Here is a 19099-nt window from a genome sequence, read left to right on the forward strand (position 1 = left end):
CGCTCACAATATCATTTCCGGGTCACTCACAGCAACTGGGACATTCCCTTTCCATAAGGACTGTGGCTTTTGTAAATTTGTTTCATGATTTGTAAAAGTGTTTTGCAGTATGTAAATTTGTTTTTGAAAATGGAAATTTGTTTTTGAAAATGGAAATTTGTTTTAACTTTTGTTAAACGGGGCGGTAAGGTATTGTGTCACTTCCTGTGCTTCCACTGGTGTTATGCTGTGTCGCCTGCTCTCTCTACGGTTCTCTATCTACTGTAACGATCGATTAACTGAGCAAACACTTGTTTTATTGAACTGACTAATACTTTCACCCACTACTTTTGCTTAAACTCTATAATTTACGTAGAACATGTACGGTGTTTCTTTCTTGCTAGCTTAACAAGTTAGCTTAGCAGCGATGGCCTCGGCTTCTCCCTCTCCTTCTCCTGCTCTCTCCTGTGTTATATGCCACATGTTTAGCTACTCCTCTGCCTCCTTTAGCGATAAAAGTACTTGTAAAAAGTGTAGCTTACTGGCTAGGGTGGTGCCATATGTGCCATATGTCAGTACATCTGAATGTACCTTTTGTGATTTTACTCCCGCCCTCATAGATAACCTTGTTGATAGTACAGCAGCCTCACTGCGTACTACATTAGATTGCGTTGCCCCTCTGAAAAAGAAAGTGGTGAATCAGATGAGAGGAGCACCATGGTTTAACTCCAATACTCGTACTCTTAAATAGGCTTTACGTAGATTAGAAAGAAAATGGCGTTTCAATAACCTAGAGGAATTTTATATAGCCTGGAAAGATGGTTTTGTAGCTTACAAAAAAGCCCTACACAAAGCTAGAGTTGCCTATTATTCTTCTTTAATAAAGAAGAAAATAAGAATAATCATAGGTTTCTTTTCAGCACTGTTGCCAGGCTGACACAGAGCCACAGCTCCACTGAACCATCTATTCCTTTAACACTGAGCAGTGATGACTTTATGAACTTTTTTGTGAATAAAATAGCATCAATTAGAGAAAAAATAGATCATCTCCTCCCTCATATTGGGACTGACTCATCTTTTAGCACAAGAGCTTTAGAAGCACCAAGTGCACAGTTAGACAGTTTTTCCCCTATAGATCTCTCTGAGTTAACATCATTAGTTTCATTATCCAAGCCATCAACCTGTCAGTTAGATCCTATCCCCACCAAACTGTTTAAAGATGTGTTTCCTTTAATTAACAGCTCTATATTAACTCAAATGAATCTATCCTTATAAACTGGATATGTGCCCCATACATTTAAAATAGCAGTTATTAAACCCCTTCTCAAAAAAGCGACCCTTGACCCAGATATTTTAGCTAATTACCGACCTATATCTAATCTTCCCTTTGTTTCTCAAATCTTAGAAAAGGCAGTTGCTAATCAATTATGTGAATATTTGCGCATTAATGGCCTGTTTGAAGATTTTCAGTCAGGTTTTAGATTAAACCATAGCACAGAAACAGCACTAGTTAAAGTTATTAACCATCTTCTCTTGGCTTCAGATAATGGTCTAGTTTATTTACTGCTGGTCGACTGCTGCCTCGTGTGGTCAGTTTTTGTCACTGAAATAAATCACAATGAAGGACCTAAAACCCAGAAACACTGACAAGGTCAGTTGTGTTTCTCCTTCTGCTCTCTACTGTCCGACAACCTCAGCTATTATTTATTATTCAGTTACAATCAATACTGAACAAGCGATCTTCTCTCAGCTTTAGCACACTGTACACATTGCCCTGTCCCTAATATTGGTATTTCATTTTTTTTGCACAAGAGCTTTAGAAGCACCAGGTGTACAGTTGCACAGTTTCTCCCATATAGATCTCCTTGAGTTAACATCATTAGTATCATCATCTAAACCATCAGCCTGTCAGTTAGATCCCATCCCCACTAAACTGTTAAAAGATGTTTTCCTTTAATTAACAGCTCCATATTAAATCAGATAAATCTATCCTTTTTAACTGGATATGTGCCCCAAGCTTTTAACATTGCAGTTATTAAACCCCTTCCCAAAAAACTGTTGTTTTAGCTAATTAACGACCTATATCCAATCTACCCTTCATTTATAAAATCCTAGAAAAGACAGTTGCAAAGGTTTTAGATTAAACCATAGCACAGAAACAGCACTAGTTAAAGTTATTAACCATCTTCTCTTGGCTTCAGATAATGGTCTAGTTTATTTACCTGTCCTGTTAGATCTTAGTGCTGCATTTGACACCATTGATCATAATATTCTACTGCAGAGATTGGAGCAGACTCTTGATATCACAGGTGCTGCCCTCTGCTGGTTTAAATCATACTTATCTGATAGATTCCAGTTTGTTCATGTTAATGATAAAGCCTCACTAACAAAAGTTAATTGTGGAGTTCCACAAGGCTCAGTGCTTGGGCCTATACTTTTTACCTTATATATGCTTCCTCTAGGGAACATTATTAGGAAGCACAACATACACTTTCATTGTTATGCAGATGACACACAGCTATATTTATCAATGAGGCCGGATGAAATAAATCCGGTTGTTCAACTCCAGGAATGTCTCAGAGACATTACTTTCTGGATGACCTGTAACTTTCTACTTTTAAACTCAGAAAAAACTGAGGTCATTATACTCGGCCCTAAACACCTCAGAGAAAAACTTTCTGATCACATTGTCACTTTAGATGACATCACCATGGTTTCCAGTTCCACTGTGAGGAACCTTGGAGTTACTTTTGACCAGGAAATGTCATTTGATTCACACATTAAACTAATTTCCAGAAAGAGCCGCCTTCCACCTGCGGAACATTATGAAAATTAGAAACATTCTGTCTTTACAGGATGCTGAAAAACTAGTTCATGCTTTTGTTACATCTAGATTAGATTACTGTAACTCCTTATTATCAGGATGTTCCAACAAGTCTGTTAGAACCCTTCAGTTAATTCAAAATCCTCCTCCTCACTTACAAAACAATTAATGATCAGGCCCCTTTATACCTGGAGAACTACTTTTACCTTATCACCCTAACAGATCACTTTGTTGTCAAAATACAGGTTTACTTGTGGTTCCCAGAGTCTGTAAGAGCAGAATGGGAGTTACCAGGCTCCTCTCCTGTGGAACCAGCTTCCAATGACAGTTCGGGAGGCGGAGCCTCTCTCTGTATTTAAAGTTAGACTTAAAACTTTCCTTTTTGATAAAGCTTATAGTTAGAGCTGGTTCAGGGAAACCTGGACCATCTCTTAGTTATGCTGCTATAGACCTAGACTGCTGGGGAATTTTCCTGTGGTGCACGCACATTCACTCAGTCACACTCAGGATATGAATATGACTTTTTATATGTCATTAACTTTGTCTCTTTCTCTCCCTAGTTTGTGTCTTTCCTCCCTTTCCTCTCTCTCTCTCTGTATTCTCATCTTGCAGGTTGCAGGATCAAGATCCAGTTTTCGAGGCTATCCATATCATAACCATTATTATTGTGCTATAATTAATAGTCGATATCATTGACTGTATAAACTTGTAACTTGATACAGTTGTTGTGTATCTGCTCCTGGTCTCTCTCCACTTCTCTCTCTACCTCATCTCCCTCTTGTCCTTTCTCTCCCCCCTTTCTGTCCCCCACCTCTATGTACAGTGCCTTGAGATAATGTGTGTTATGATTTGGCGCTATACAAATAAAATTGAATTAATTGAATGAATTTGTTTTGGTATTTGTAAAAGTGTTTTGCATTTTGTAAATTTGTTTTATAAAACGTAAATTTGTTTCAATTTTTGTGCTTTTGGTTCAATTTGTGTTCTTTTGTTTCTGTATTTGTAAATTTGTTTCAAGTTTTGTAATACTGGTTTGCACTTATAGTAGATAAAACCTTTACTTGGCTAATTAAAATGTGACATTCAATAATTATGTTGGTCTGGCTAGTTTTATTTTAGTTGATATACAAGCCACCCTTGTTGAATTTAAAAGTTAAATACTGAGTTCAGTTTCTAAAAAGCTTTATTAAAAACAAACATGACACAAAAATCATCAAACACAGCACTCAGGTCAGCTGAAGCAGTGGGTCATTGTGCTGTTTGTTTCAAAGACTTCAGAGCTGGGAGGATTTCATCCAGATGACTGACCCCTGAGATAAATACAGACACAAACACACAGTTACTGTTCATTCATTCATTCATTTGGACAGCCTAAACAAACCATCATCTCTACACCAAACCCTACCAGATGATGTCTAACATTAACCTTAACCTAACCATAATTCAAGTCTTAGCCCTAAATTTAACCAGTTCCACAGAAATTAGGTTCGCCCTCATTAGGATCAGGTTTTGGTCATCATGAGGACTACTAAAAAGGTCCTACTAATAAAAGAGAGGACAAGCGTTTTTGGCTCATGGAGATACAGCAGCTGCTGGTCGACTGCTGCCTCGTGTGGTCAGTTTTTGTCACTGAAATAAATCAGAATGAAGGACCTAAAACCCAGAAACACTGACAAGGTCAGTTGTGTTTCTCCTTCTGCTCTCTACTGTCCGACAACCTCAGCTATTATTTATTATTCAGTTACAATCAATACTGAACAAGCGATCTTCTCTCAGCTTTAGCACACTGTACACATTGCCCTGTCCCTAATATTGGTATTTCATTTTTTTTGCACAAGAGCTTTAGAAGCACCAGGTGTACAGTTGCACAGTTTCTCCCATATAGATCTCCTTGAGTTAACATCATTAGTATCATCATCTAAACCATCAGCCTGTCAGTTAGATCCCATCCCCACTAAACTGTTAAAAGATGTTTTCCTTTAATTAACAGCTCCATATTAAATCAGATAAATCTATCCTTTTTAACTGGATATGTGCCCCAAGCTTTTAACATTGCAGTTATTAAACCCCTTCCCAAAAAACTGTTGTTTTAGCTAATTAACGACCTATATCCAATCTACCCTTCATTTATAAAATCCTAGAAAAGACAGTTGCAAAGGTTTTAGATTAAACCATAGCACAGAAACAGCACTAGTTAAAGTTATTAACCATCTTCTCTTGGCTTCAGATAATGGTCTAGTTTATTTACCTGTCCTGTTAGATCTTAGTGCTGCATTTGACACCATTGATCATAATATTCTACTGCAGAGATTGGAGCAGACTCTTGATATCACAGGTGCTGCCCTCTGCTGGTTTAAATCATACTTATCTGATAGATTCCAGTTTGTTCATGTTAATGATAAAGCCTCACTAACAAAAGTTAATTGTGGAGTTCCACAAGGCTCAGTGCTTGGGCCTATACTTTTTACCTTATATATGCTTCCTCTAGGGAACATTATTAGGAAGCACAACATACACTTTCATTGTTATGCAGATGACACACAGCTATATTTATCAATGAGGCCGGATGAAATAAATCAGGTTTTTCAACTCCAGGAATGTCTCAGAGACATTACTTTCTGGATGACCTGTAACTTTCTACTTTTAAACTCAGAAAAAAAATGAGGTCATTATACTCGGCCCTAAACACCTTAGAAAAAACTTTCTGACCACATAGTCACTTTAGATGACATTACCATGACTTCCAGTTCCACTGTGAGAAACCTTGGAGTTATTTTTGATTCATTTGATTCACACATAAAACTAATTTCCAGAACAGCCTTCTTCCAACTCTGGAACATTATGAAAATTAGAAACATTCTGTCCTTAAAGGACAGTAAAAAAGTAGTTCATGCTTTTGTTAATTCATCCCAATAAGTCTGTTAAAACGCTCCAGTTAATTGAAAATGCTGCAGCACAAGTTCTGACAGGAACTCGAGAGACCATATAACTCCAGTGTTAGCTTCTCTACACTGGCTCCTGGTACAGTTTCAGTTAAAATCCTCCTCACTTACTGTCCATTTGGAGTCTCTGCTCCGCCTGAGCTGATCTCTCACACAGGCACATGCTGCTCTCTCTTACTCACTCACTCACTTACTAGCATTCTCTATCTTTTGCCCTATCCCCATCTCCAACAACACACCTAACTGCCCCATGTTTCATATTCAATGTTAATATTTCAGTGTTCAGTGTTCATCATTCAATGTTCGTCTTTGCAAAATAAATGTTTTTTCTGGTTCAAACTATTCTTGTATTTTTATTTTTTTTATCTTAGAAAATAGACCATATAACTCCAGTGTTAGCTTCTCTACACTGGCTCCCCGTACAGCACATATGTCAGAGTCAAGGCCCGCGGGCCGGATCCGGCCCGTGAATGAGTTGTCTCTGGCCCGCGGGATGATATTTAATTACTATTAAAACTGGCTCGCAGTATTATGTGCCCGCAGCACCATAATACTACAAATCCCAAGATGCACTGCGAGTGCATTGGCGCGTACCGAGTGCCCGCAAGCGAGCGCGATCCCGCGTCTTCTCTTCATGAGCAGCAGCACAGTCACAGTGGAGGACTAAACATCGCCGTCAATTTTCATCTCCCTCTCCCCCAAAATGGCAAGGTAGAAGGTAGACGCTGAAAACAGGGGGTTTCAAGACAGGTGGGAGGCAGAATACATGTTCACCGAAGTAAAAGGAAAGCCTGTGTGTCTTGTGTGTGGAGACAGCGTGTCTGTTATGAAAGAATATAACTTAAGAAGGCACTATGAAACATCAATGAAACACAAGACGCACAGAAAGACAAATCTTGCCTAAGAAATTAATGCAACTGTTTTGCACTTTTTCAAGTTTGCACTAACTTGAAAAGTCACGTGAGGGAAACCTGGGAAATGGCAGCGCCTTAGATGTTCTCCCGTCCTTCGTCAACAATTAATAACAATTAAACTATGTAAACTCTCCGTGAAAGTATAGTTAATGTCGTAAACAGTCGGTGCTCCCACACAACCCAAAGTTACACGGAGTTATAAGGTCTACGGTACAATGAATCAGGGGAAACGAAGTGTACAAACACGCTTGAAGACCTCAGCTACTATGGAAGCTAACCCTGCTAGTCCCTCCAGCAGCGAAGCTAGCCAGGGAAACAACATGGGGGATATCTTCGCGGAAATTGCAAAGATGAATACAACTCTGAATAAAGTGGCGAGTGATGTATCGACAATCAAGTCAAGTCACACAACAGAGCTCAAAAATAACGTGAGTGCTTTGCAAACTCGTCTCAAAGAGGCGGAAAGTCGCATCAGTGACATGGAGGATAGCACAGCCAGCATGGCTAATGAAAACAAAGTGTTACGACAGAAAGTGGAGCAATTATGGAGTCGTGATCAGGAAAATCGAGGTAGACGCAAAAACATTAGGCTGATTGGACTGAAAGAAGGAAAAGAAACGAGGAATACAATGAATGATTACGTAAAGAAGATAATGAACGAAGGATTGGGACTACAGGGGGCTGAGTATGAGATTGAGAGGAGCCACAGAAGTGGGGGGCCACGGCCAGGTAATAATAATCCACCGCGGGTGATACTGGTGAAATTTCTACGTTACACGGCCCGCCAGAAAGTTTTGATGGCTGCGAAAAAAGAGAGAGGGATACGATGGGAGGACTGCACACTCTCCATTTACGAAGACATGACCAAGGAGTGCGTCGATCAGCGAAGGCAGTTCCCCCCAATAATGAAGGCTCTGTGGGATAAGCAGGTGAAACACACGCTGGCACACCCGGCAATCCTGAGGTTTACATGGAAGGGGGAGAGACTGAGTTTTACCGACCCGAAGAAGGCTGAGACCTTTGTTCGGGAAAATATCCAAAGCACGGAGAACGACTGACTGTATGATATGATCATATGGGAGAGTGAAACTTTATTTTGAAGATATGGAGGGGACGCGGACTATCGGGGCGCTGCTGTAACCGGACGGTTGGCGAGAGGAGTAGGAAGAACCGTCTACAGGACCTACACGGACCGGAATCACATCAGGCCTAAGGCTTAGTATACTGTCATGTTCTCTTTAAAGACAGTGTTTTTTGAGTTATTGTTATTTTGTATTGTGTTTGGGAGTTGTTTTTGTTATTATTTCCATGATGGCAGGAGTAAGGCATTCATGTGTATTGAAGGAGTAAGGGGCAGATTTATGGATGAGGGTAAAAGGAGGCAGGTGTATATATCTTTGGAAGCAATGGGTAGTGGACATATCAATATAGTAACATGGAATATTAATGGCTGCAGTACAGCAATTAAACGTAAAAAAATACTCACCTATCTTAAATCTAAAGGCACAGATATTGCATATATTCAGGAGACACACTTCAGAGACCAAGATGAAGCTATAAAAATGAAACGGGATTGGGTTGGCCATGTTTTTCATAATTCAGTATCAAGCAAGAGCTGTGGGGTTGTTATCCTTGTCAACAAAAAGTTGAATTTTGTTGTGTCAAATCAATTTAAAGACTCTCATGGACGAATTTTAGTTGTGGAAGCACTTATTAATGGAGTTAAAATGGTACTTTGCAACTTATATGCTCCGAACAAAGAAAACACATCCTTTTTTCATGAGGTCAATAAAATACTAGAAAATGTAGATGGTCAGATTATCTTGGGGGGAGATTTTAATCAAACATTAGATGATCATATGGATCGTAGCAAAATCAGAATAGGTACATCCCCCAAAGACAGAGCAACATTAGATACTCTACGGGAAGAACTGAGCTTGATTAATATCTGGAGACTCACAAATCAGAAAGAACGGGAATACACATTTTATTCTCATTCTCACAGATCTTATTCATGAATAGATTTTTTTGTAGTTGCTAGCTCACTTGTTGATTTGGTGATAGACTGCAATATAGGAGTTATAGCAATAACAGACCATGCACCTGTTGAATTACATATAGATTTGCGTTCTGATAAAGGTGTTCATCCTGTAACAGGATGAACAATTTGCTGCAAAACTTGGTGGGGATATTAAGGTATTTTTAGACATTAACAGGGGAACAACAGAAAGATTAGCTACTGTTTGGGATGCACTCAAGGCGTTTATCAGGGGGAAATGCATAGCTTATAGCTCATGGAAGAAAAAGGACAATAAGAAAAAAGCACAACAATTAGAAGAGGAAATAGGTTAATTAGAGAAGCATCTAGCTGAACAATATGATGAAGAAGGTTTCAGGAAAATCTCTCAACTAAAATTTGAGCTACATGAAATATATTATAAAAAAGCAGAGTATTCACTATTTAGACTCAAAACTAATTTTTATGAAAATGGTGAAAAAACTGGACGATTATTGGCAAGACAACTAAAACGCTTGGATTCAAACAATACCATTACAGCAATTAGAAAAGATGACAAACTATTTACATCAGCTAACAAAATGAATGATGTTTTAAAAAAGTTTTATGAAGATTTGTATACGCCCACATGTTCAGATAGTAACGAAGACTTGAACTCCTTCTTTCAAACGGTGGAGTTACCACAGATTTCCTCAGAGGAAAAGGGTAGTTTGGATACTCCCATAACAGAAGCTGAAGTTAGAACTGCAATTAGGGGTATGAAAACCAGGAAGTCACCTGGTGTGGATGGCTTCCCGGTGGAGTACTATAAGAAATATATTGATATTCTCTGTCCATTTCTCACAGAGGTTTTTCAAGAAGCGTTTCAATATGGTTCACTCCCAGAAAGTTTTAATGAGGCCATTATATCATTAATACCGAAAAAAGACAAGGATTTAACGGACCCAGCTAACTATAGACCCATAAGCCTAATAAATGTTGACTGCAAAATATTATCCAAGACACTAGCAATAAGATTAGATCAGGTTTTGCCTAAAATTATTCACAAAGATCAAGTGGGATTTATAAAACATAGATCATCAGCTGATAACATGAGGAGATTATTACACTTAATTTGGATGAATAGAACGAACCCCCACCCTGTTTCGGCCATATCACTTGATGCGCAGAAAGCTTTTGATAGGGTGGAATGGGCTTTTTTATTTGCTACTCTGTCAAAATTTGGGTTTGGGGATAGTTTTTGCAGATGGATAAGAGTTTTATACTCAAATCCTAAAGCTGCTGTCTTTACTAACGGAATAATATCTCAGTTTTTGTGCAGCTTAAGCCCACTATTGTTCACAATTTTCTTAGAACCATTGGCTGCATTGATTAGAGCGGAGTCAAGAATTAAGGGAGTCATTGGAGGCGGCAGGGAACACAAATTATTTCTTTATGCTGACGATATTTTGGTACTGAGTCGAGATCCGACTAGTTCTGTGTCAGTCTTACTAGAAATTATTGAAACATATTCTAAGGTCTCTGGTTATTGTATTAATTGGCACAAATCAGAAGCTATGCCAGTGTCTCAAACATGTTCATGCAGTCAGCTATCTGCCTTTAATTTCAAGTGGTTACCAAAAGGGATGAAATATTTGGGTATAGAATTAGATCTAGACATACGGGAAATTATGACAACTAACATGGAAAAATTATTGGATAAATTTCAAGTTAATTTGGACAACTGGAGTAAACTACGTCTGACTAGACAACTCAGAAAAATGGAAAATGACAGAACGATGCATAAGATAAAAGCTCACAATAATTCAAAACTTACAAAGCCTAAAGATATAAATGACAGGTGTCTTGAATTTTATACTGATTTGTGTACCTCAAAGACCACTTCAGACTCTGCAACTATTAATGCATTTCTAGACAAATGTGAGCTTCCCAGACTGAGCGAGGAAGATTGTGGTTCTTTGAATTCTGACCTCACAGTTGCAGAGGTTCAAAGCGCCATTGCCTCCTTAAAGAGTAATAAGGCACCCGGTCCTGATGGACTCCCAGGGGAACTGTATAAAACATTAAGTGAAAACCTGTCCCCCTACCTGTTGAAATTATATAAACATGCCCAGATACAGGGTAATTTACCCCCCACCTTAACTGAGGATGTGATCACATTAATTCACAAAAAGGGGAAGGACTCACAGGAAGTAGGCGCTTATCGTCCTATCTCCCTCCTTAATGTAGATGGGAAATTGTTTGCCAAGATACTGGCCAACAGGCTGAATCCTTTATTGGGAAAACTAGTTCATATGGACCAGACAGGTTTCATACCAAATAGGAGTGCTACTTTCAATCTTAGACGTCTTACTTGCACTTGATGCCGAGAAGGTGTTTGACCAGATTGAGTGGTGTTATTTATTTGAAGTTCTTAATAGGTTCAATTTTTCGGAAATAAATTCCTGTCACTAATTAAACTCATTTACAGGAATCCCACGGCTCAAATCCTAACAAACCGGACAATGTCCTCCCCGTTTAGCTTACATAGAGGAACAAGGCGGGGTGTCCACTATCCCCTTTAATTTTTGCGCTGGCTATCGAGCTATGGGGTAAAGTAAATACAATAAAAATGGTTGTAGCACCACAAATAAATTACTTTACTGGGATGATACCCACATGCATTTCAAAACAGCAATTAACGAGATATGACAAAATGATAAAACAATTTCTTTGGGATGGGAAAAAACCTCGAATTCATATAGATAAATTATGTGAGTCTAAGAAGAGAGGTGGTCTGTCACTACCGAACATAAAATATTATAGCGTTGCCTTTGAGATGTCCAAGCTTACAAAACATTGGGATGAAATTGGTGCTGGTCTGGACTGGGTCCTGATTGAGCGGGAGCTCACTTCCCCCTTTAAACCCATTGAGGTACTTGCACAAATAGTCAAACATGAGAAGAACAAAATGATCAACCCTATTCTAGAGCATTCGAAAATGGCAGGAGGTACATAAGAGATGTAAAATGTGTCAGTATACTCAAAAATATGCACCCATATGGCATAATCCAAAAATAAAGATAGATAGACAGACTATCTATTGGGCTCAGTGGTTAAGAAAAGGTATAAGAATTATATGATTTGAAAATGGTAATTTTCTTTCATATAGCAGACTGAAGGAAAAATTTCCTTTAGAGGGTGGAGGCCACTTTTGGAAATATTTACAAATTAGACACTGTATTAAGGAGGTTGTTCCCGCTGGTCAGGATAAGGGTCCAGTTGAGTGTTATTTGCAGCTACCTAAAATGCATCATAAAGCATCAAAATGGTATGAAATGTGTCCTTGGACAGGCAGTAATGGTTGTAGTAATCTCAAGCGGATATGGGAGAAGGATTTGTCTTGTACTCTGGATGAAAAAACATGGGAAGGGATTCTTTCCAACACTGAAAAATATGTAAGAGAAGCCAGAAGCAAATTTATTCAGTATAAAATAATCCACAGATATTATTTTACCCCATCAAGACTAAATAGAATGGGTTTGCTTAACAATGATCTATGCTGGAAGTGTGGGGAAAAAAGTGGCACATTTGTACATGCATTATGGGAATGTTCTAAGATCTAAGATCCTCCCCCTGTGGGAAAATGTTTTAGATTATATAGGCAAATGGTTGAATTGTGAACTTCCCAGATCACCAAGACTATGTCTCCTAGGAGACCAAACAATGGTACCACACTTAAACAAACATCATTTTGGAATCTTAAAAACTGGCCTAATGACTTGTGCACGGACAATTTTAAGGTGTTGGAGGGAGCCTCAAGCTCCCACACTGAATATGTGGAGAACTCAGATGATGGAAACGGTTGCATGTGAGAAAATGTTGGGGAGATTAAACAGTGAAAATGATATGATAAACGAACAGTGGGACAGTTTTGGTAAATGTATATCCAGAGAGAACAGCTAAATCAGGTATAGATGTTCTTATTTGTTTTGTATTGATATGTTTTACATTAAGGCCATACACTTTACCTGAATAATGGATCGCCCCTCACATCCAAATGTATATTATCTATTAAACTGCTTACTTACCTGCCTGTTTTATTCTTTTTGTTTGTTTGTCATTTTTGTTTTCGTTATACTTCATTTTGTTTGTTTTACTCGTTCATATGTATGGTTGTTTGTTTGTTTCATGTTCATACTTGTGTAAAATAATAAAAAATTCTAAATTAAAAAAAAAAAAAAAGTTTGCACTAACTTTTCTAATTTTATTATAAAAGACATTGGTGAGGATCAGAGCAGCCCACTGATTAGTTTTTAATGCATGCTGTTTCATTTTTGCATTTATCTTGCCATTGAGCTTTGAAGGAAAATTACATTTTGCTGTTTACCTGTTAAAAAAAAGAAGAAGAAAAAACTTTTTCAATTTGTTACTGAAAGAGCCTTGAGAAAATATTGCAACTGATTTTATTTATGTTTTGCTTAATTTAATTTAATGATTAATGTTAAGTGCAATATAGGCTGTGTTATTGGTATTGGTTCAATATGTGCAATAATTGCGAGTTTTAATAAACATTGAACCAGCCCGGCCCTCTACTTATACCATTTTTTTTTATTTTGGCCCCCCGTGTATTTGACTTTGACATGACTGCCGTACAGTTTAGAATTAAATTTAAAATCCTCCTCCTCACTTACAAAACAATTAATGATCAGGCCCCTTCATACCTGGAGAACTACTTTTACCTTATCACCCTAACAGATCACTTTGTTGTCAAAATACAGGATTACTTGTGGTTCCCAGAGTCTGTAAGAGCAGAATGGGAGGCAGAGCCTTCAGTTACCAGGCTCCTCTCCTGTGGAACCAGCTCCCTGACTGTTCGGGAGGCAGACACTCTCTGTATTTAAAGTTAGATTTAAAACCTTGTAGCAATTCATGTAATAATGTAATAATGGCTCATAGTGTAATAACAGCTCATAATGTAACAATGACTTATACTGTGACAAAAGTGTTGCATTATCATCATTTACCTCTGAAATAAAGGTACAAATAAAGCAAAAGACATGGGTTTCAGCACCTTAAAGGCGACATAGACCGGAAGCTCCAATTAACGCTGCGTTTGTGTGTGTGTATCTGCGTCATTACCTTGTTTATGAAACCCTAAAGTTTCAGAACAACAGTTCAGCCACTGCTGAGAAAATAGTGTTGTATTGTTTTCCTGGGCTCTGCGAAGCGGATCGGCACTTCCTTAATTTGATGTCGTCATCAGAAATCCTCACCACTCCTCTCACCACCGGACTAGAGCCCGCCTCACCGTGCCAGAGGGGGAGCTGTGTATCTGAGAGCTGGCCTATCTATTACGTCACTTCCAGGTACCTGGCCAATCACAGGACAGTAGGAAAGCTCACGCTGGCTGGCCAATCACAACACAGTCCACGTTCTGGGGGTGTGGTTTTGGTCTGAAACAGCGCGGCTGACGAGAGCGTCAGTGAGGAGATATTTTGATCGGCTTGTTTGCAGCGATTAAGGTTTTTTTAACCATGAAAACAAGTTAATATATGTAAGTAGACCTCCATAACTAACATATATGTGTGATACAAGCATTCTATGTCGCCTTTAATAAACCGAATTAGTGAAGCTGAGTAGCCTATTATTTATAACTGTATTCTCACATTTTATTGATGTATAAAGTTTAGCCATTAGGTGGCATCCATGAGACTTGTTTTGGGCCTTTGAGACTGTCTTGCTCACCTCTACTGTCTGACTAGTGCAGGTAAGCAGCACTTTTTGTGACTTCTAAAGTTCAATTAATATCCTTGTTAAATCAAGCCATCCACCATTTTTGTTTAAATATTCTGTGTATTGCTGCTGTTTTAGCTCGTGTATTAAGATAGGATAACATTGTATGTTGTAAGCATTTAGTATCCGACGCACAGTTTTATAAATCAACACCTGGGACTTGATTCCTATGCGTTTTTTGCATTATTTTACCATTCTGTCAGCTGGTTTTGTTGCATTTGCATTGGTGTTTTACAGCATGACTTCCAGCTCTGTTGGGGTTAGTTTTCTCCCGCATTAACTGAGCAATGTGCTCTTTCCTCCGAACCATATCAGTACTTTTAATATTAATCAGTGGTTTTAATGCGTAGCGCAGCAATTCAATACCTACCCGCAGAAATTTGTGCCTCTGCGACAGAAAACAAAAAGTGGATGCCTGTCTGACTAAAAAAAATGTGTACACACATTAATAGATCAAATTTCATCGGTATTTCACAAACTGCCATGAGATCTGGTTGTATTATTTGTTTTATGTACATAGCAATGTGGATCACTTGGTGCAAGTGAAATCTCATATACAAGCCCTGTGGAGGGAAAAAACAGAAAAGATGAGATTTTTTTTACTATTTTATAGTGTAGCACCTTATCATCAAGCAAGTTTACTTTGCTCTACCTTTTTCAATCTGCCATCAACCATCAACATGTAGAGGCTCATCTAAGTTCTCATCTAGGTTTGTTATCAAATTATTTGTAGGGGGGCACAACATCGCCTGCCTCAATGTTTAATCAATTGATGTTGTTTCAATTACAGCAATTGGAACAATGAGAGTGGGCATAACAATCTTGGTGCTGTACACACTGGGCCTTTTGGTTGGTGACATTCAAAGCCATGGAAATCGAGTGATGGATGATGAGACATATGATGTCATTGTTTAAGTTCTGAGAGGAGAATTTCACGTTCCCGTAAAAGAAAGAACAAGGGTCCAGCGCTCTGCCCTTGTTCATCTCTGGAGGAATAAGCACTTGTTTGGGCTATCGGATGACAGCAAAACATTAATGTACAATGGGAAATTGGTTGCAAAAAAGACCACCCTTAAAGATATTGTTAAGACAGGGCTTTAAGAGACCAAGGGATGTGGTGCCAGAAAACTTAATGTGTATTTAAAGGATCAGTATTCCGGCATCAGTACAAGAAATGTGCAGGTCCAGGCACTATCATCTTCACAGAGCTACTATTCGAAACAAGGTAATTCCAAAGCCCATCAGAGCTAAAACAGTTCAAGAGCGTCATCCTCCTCAACATGGGGAAATGGGCCATCAAGCATAGAAACGTTAGATATAGGTACATCCTAACCATCCTTCATGTATATAGCAGATACATATGGCTACGCCTCCTGAAGAGCAAAGAGAGCAAAGAGGTTGCTAAACATCTCGTTGAAATCTACACTGAACATGGCCCACCGAAGATTTTGCAGCACGATCAGGGCAAAGAATTCAAAGGTGCAGTCCAGAAGCTGATGGAATTGTATCAGGTCAAAGTCATTGAGAGTCAGAGCTCTCCATATCACCCCCAGAGCCAAGGTAAAGTTGAAAGAACACACCGGGTGCTACAGTACGTCGAAAAATCATGTATGACTTTGTAAATTTCAAACGAGGAGGTATTAACTGGGTAGCACATATGCCAGAATCAGGACAAAAAAGAGGTTCTCAGCTGGATGTCTCCTTTTGAAGTGTATTATGGACGGAAGAATAACATCAGGACTCATCACTTAACCAGCAATACAGCTGATGCTAGCCCCGACTCAGTTCCTGAAGACTTAGAACAAAAGTTTGAGGAAAACCGCAGGAAGATATGTAAACGATATGCTGTGGTACCCAGTGGTGGGCTGTCAGGGCCAGCAGGGCCTTCTCTGCTGGCCCTGACAATATCAAAAAAGTATTTCTTTTATTATTTTTATTATTTTTTTTTTTTTTTTTAATAATCAAATTAATGTGTGTCTGAACGTGTCAGTATGTTATGATTACATTTCCAGAAAGAATATGGTTATTTTTTGTGAAGCTGAGCTGGATTTTCCATATGTCAATAAAAGCATCATAGCTCTGTGGACCTGCTCTAGTAGTATGCATTTCCTATTTGGTTATAACTTTGACTGACGTGTGTCAGCCCCTGCTGTTGTCATCAACGACGTTTGAACCTTTGGCGGGTTTTAAAGTAAGCTATGGCCACTGCATTAACACCACCGATCCATCATGTTTCTGATCTCCTTCGTGTGCACTTTTCACGGCGATCGTTTGGAGAAAAGAAGGAAATTATTTCAAGAGGAAGACCTACACCGAAGAGGTACATCATTTACGGTAGTTCGAGTGTTAATGACAAATTGATAAACATTTTTAGAAGTGGTGAGGACAAAACTGTTGATCATAAATAGTGCCGGGGACGTGTTCCCCGCGTATCTGACGCCTATGCTTATGTGGAAGCTTGTTTTTGTGTCATATAGTGGCTTGTGAAATTGCGGTTGCTGGAAAATGTGGTGGTAATGATACAGTAGCCTATAGATGCGCAGTGGTGTGCGTATGCGCTATGGTTGGTGCATATCAACTGTCTCATGAATATAGTGCATAATAGTGTGTTTTGTATGTGCTTGTGTTTGTGCGTGTTTTTTATTTTACTGAAGGCCCTGACTGAAACCCCACAGTACGCTACTGGTGGTACCAGGTATAGTTGTTCAAAGAAATGCAGATCTGTCAAAATACAAAGTCAAGTTCCGAATGTCAGGCAGCCCAGGCCATCAACATATCAAATGGTTCTCAGTGTGTGAAGGGAGCTGGAGAAGCAGCGTTCCAAGCACAAGGCCAAAAAACATCGGCACATACAGTTGTTACAGCCCATCACCCATGAAATGAGGTTGGAGTCCTTTGATTCACTAGGTTTCAGGACTCGTTTGGACCTGAGCTCAGATGGTAGCTGCCAGTTTGCAGCTATGGTTGACAACTTGCCAAACTTGGAATATTTCTGTCTGTAGCATCTCTAAGGCAAGAAATTGTATAAGACCTAATGCTTCACATTATGAAGCTTATGGTGATCATCTGACTCTACAAAGTGCATCCATCATATTCAATGTGCAGTGTATGGTTGTATCAACACTGGGTGTCGTTGCAACAGCAATAGTATCCCCACATGGTCACTACAATGACATTGAGGCAGGCGATGTTGTGGCCCACTACAAATAATGCCATTGCTGATTCTAGGGCATTTCGCTGAAGGTTGTGGGGACCATTATGTGAGTTTTGATGGACCAGTCAGACCACTGATAAAAAGAATACAGGATGCAGAGAAGCAGAGGGTACATCTTTATAACCCTAACTCTGATCACCATTCAAACCCTGACTCTGACCAACCTCCAAACCCTGACTCTGACCAACCACCAAACCCTGACTCTGACCACCATTCAAACCCTGACTCTGACCAACTTCCAAACCCTGACTCTGACCAACATTCAAACCCTGACTCTGACCACCATTCATCTCCCTCTTGTACTTTGTCCCCCCCCTTTCTGTCCCCCACCTCTCCGCTGTCCCCCATTTTCCTTTCATGCCAACCTGTCGAGGCAGATGACCACACATCTCTGAGCCTGGTTCTTTCAGAGATTACTTCCTGTGAAGAGGTAGTTTTTTCTCTCCACTGATGCCTAGTGCTTGCTCATTGTGTGAACTGTTGGGGTTCTCTGCTCTCCTTGATGTCGTCTATGTACAGTGCCTTGAGATAATGTATGTTATGATTTGGCGCTATACAAATGAATTGGATTGAATTGAACTTCTCTCCAACAGCCGGGATCAGGGTTAATGCACACCTGTCGCAAACTATTCATCTGGAAAGAGGGACACCGCAGGGCTGTCCCCCTGAGTCCTCCCCTATATGTTAGTGATGCGCGGGTCAAGAAATGTTCACTTTATTGGTGGGGCAGGACATTAAGGATTAAATATTTCTGGTAAATCCACCTGCGACCTGGTGTCACAAAAGTGCCAAGCATTACAGCTTACAACCTTCACGAGCAGGTGATCAAGGAGCTGCATGACTTCGGTATTGAACCTGATCGTTTACCAAAAGTCATGTTCGTGAGTGACCAGGCAGCCAACATCAAAGCTGCCCTCCACAGCCACAAGTGGATGCCATGCACAGCCCATGTCATCAACATCGTCCTCAAACACACATTTGATGTCAAAGAGAACACACCAGCATACATGCATGATGTGAGTCATGTAATTGACAAATGCAAAAGCCTTGTGACTTACCTAAAGAAGTCCAGTACTGTTGTACACTTCCAGCACGCTGTGATACAGGAATGTGAAACACGGTGGAACAGTAAAGTTGCAATGATGCAGTCAGTCAGCAAACAGTACCGTGAAATCCAACAAGCCATGGAAGACAAAGATCAGCTTGACAGACTGGATGACATTCAGCTGGACGTGTTGAACACGATCACTGAGTTCTTGATGCTTTTTAAAGGCGACATCGAATGCTGGTATAGCACATATATGTTAGTTATGGAGGTCTGCTTACATATATTAACTTGTTTTCATGGTTAAAAACCTCCCAGTTGCTGCAAACGAGCCGATCAAAAATATCTCCTCACTGACGCTCTCGTCAGCCGCGCTGCTTGAGACCAAA

General features: G+C 39.5%; 1 protein-coding gene across 2 annotated transcripts in view; it reads right to left on the reverse strand.

The window, feature by feature from the left end:
* Positions 1 to 3968: 3968 nt before the first annotated feature.
* The window catches only part of cep70 (centrosomal protein 70), a 41023-nt gene continuing 25892 nt past the window's right edge, over positions 3969 to 19099 (reverse strand). For both annotated transcript variants that reach the window (XM_058652473.1, XM_058652468.1), the window contains exon 12: positions 3969 to 4113. In XM_058652473.1, the coding sequence (XP_058508456.1) occupies positions 4052 to 4113 (62 nt within the window). In that variant the 3' untranslated portion in view covers positions 3969 to 4051. The remainder of the gene's footprint in view (positions 4114 to 19099) is intronic.

This window comes from Solea solea, chromosome 2, assembly GCF_958295425.1.
Source record: "Solea solea chromosome 2, fSolSol10.1, whole genome shotgun sequence".
NCBI classification, from domain to species: domain Eukaryota; kingdom Metazoa; phylum Chordata; class Actinopteri; order Pleuronectiformes; family Soleidae; genus Solea; species Solea solea.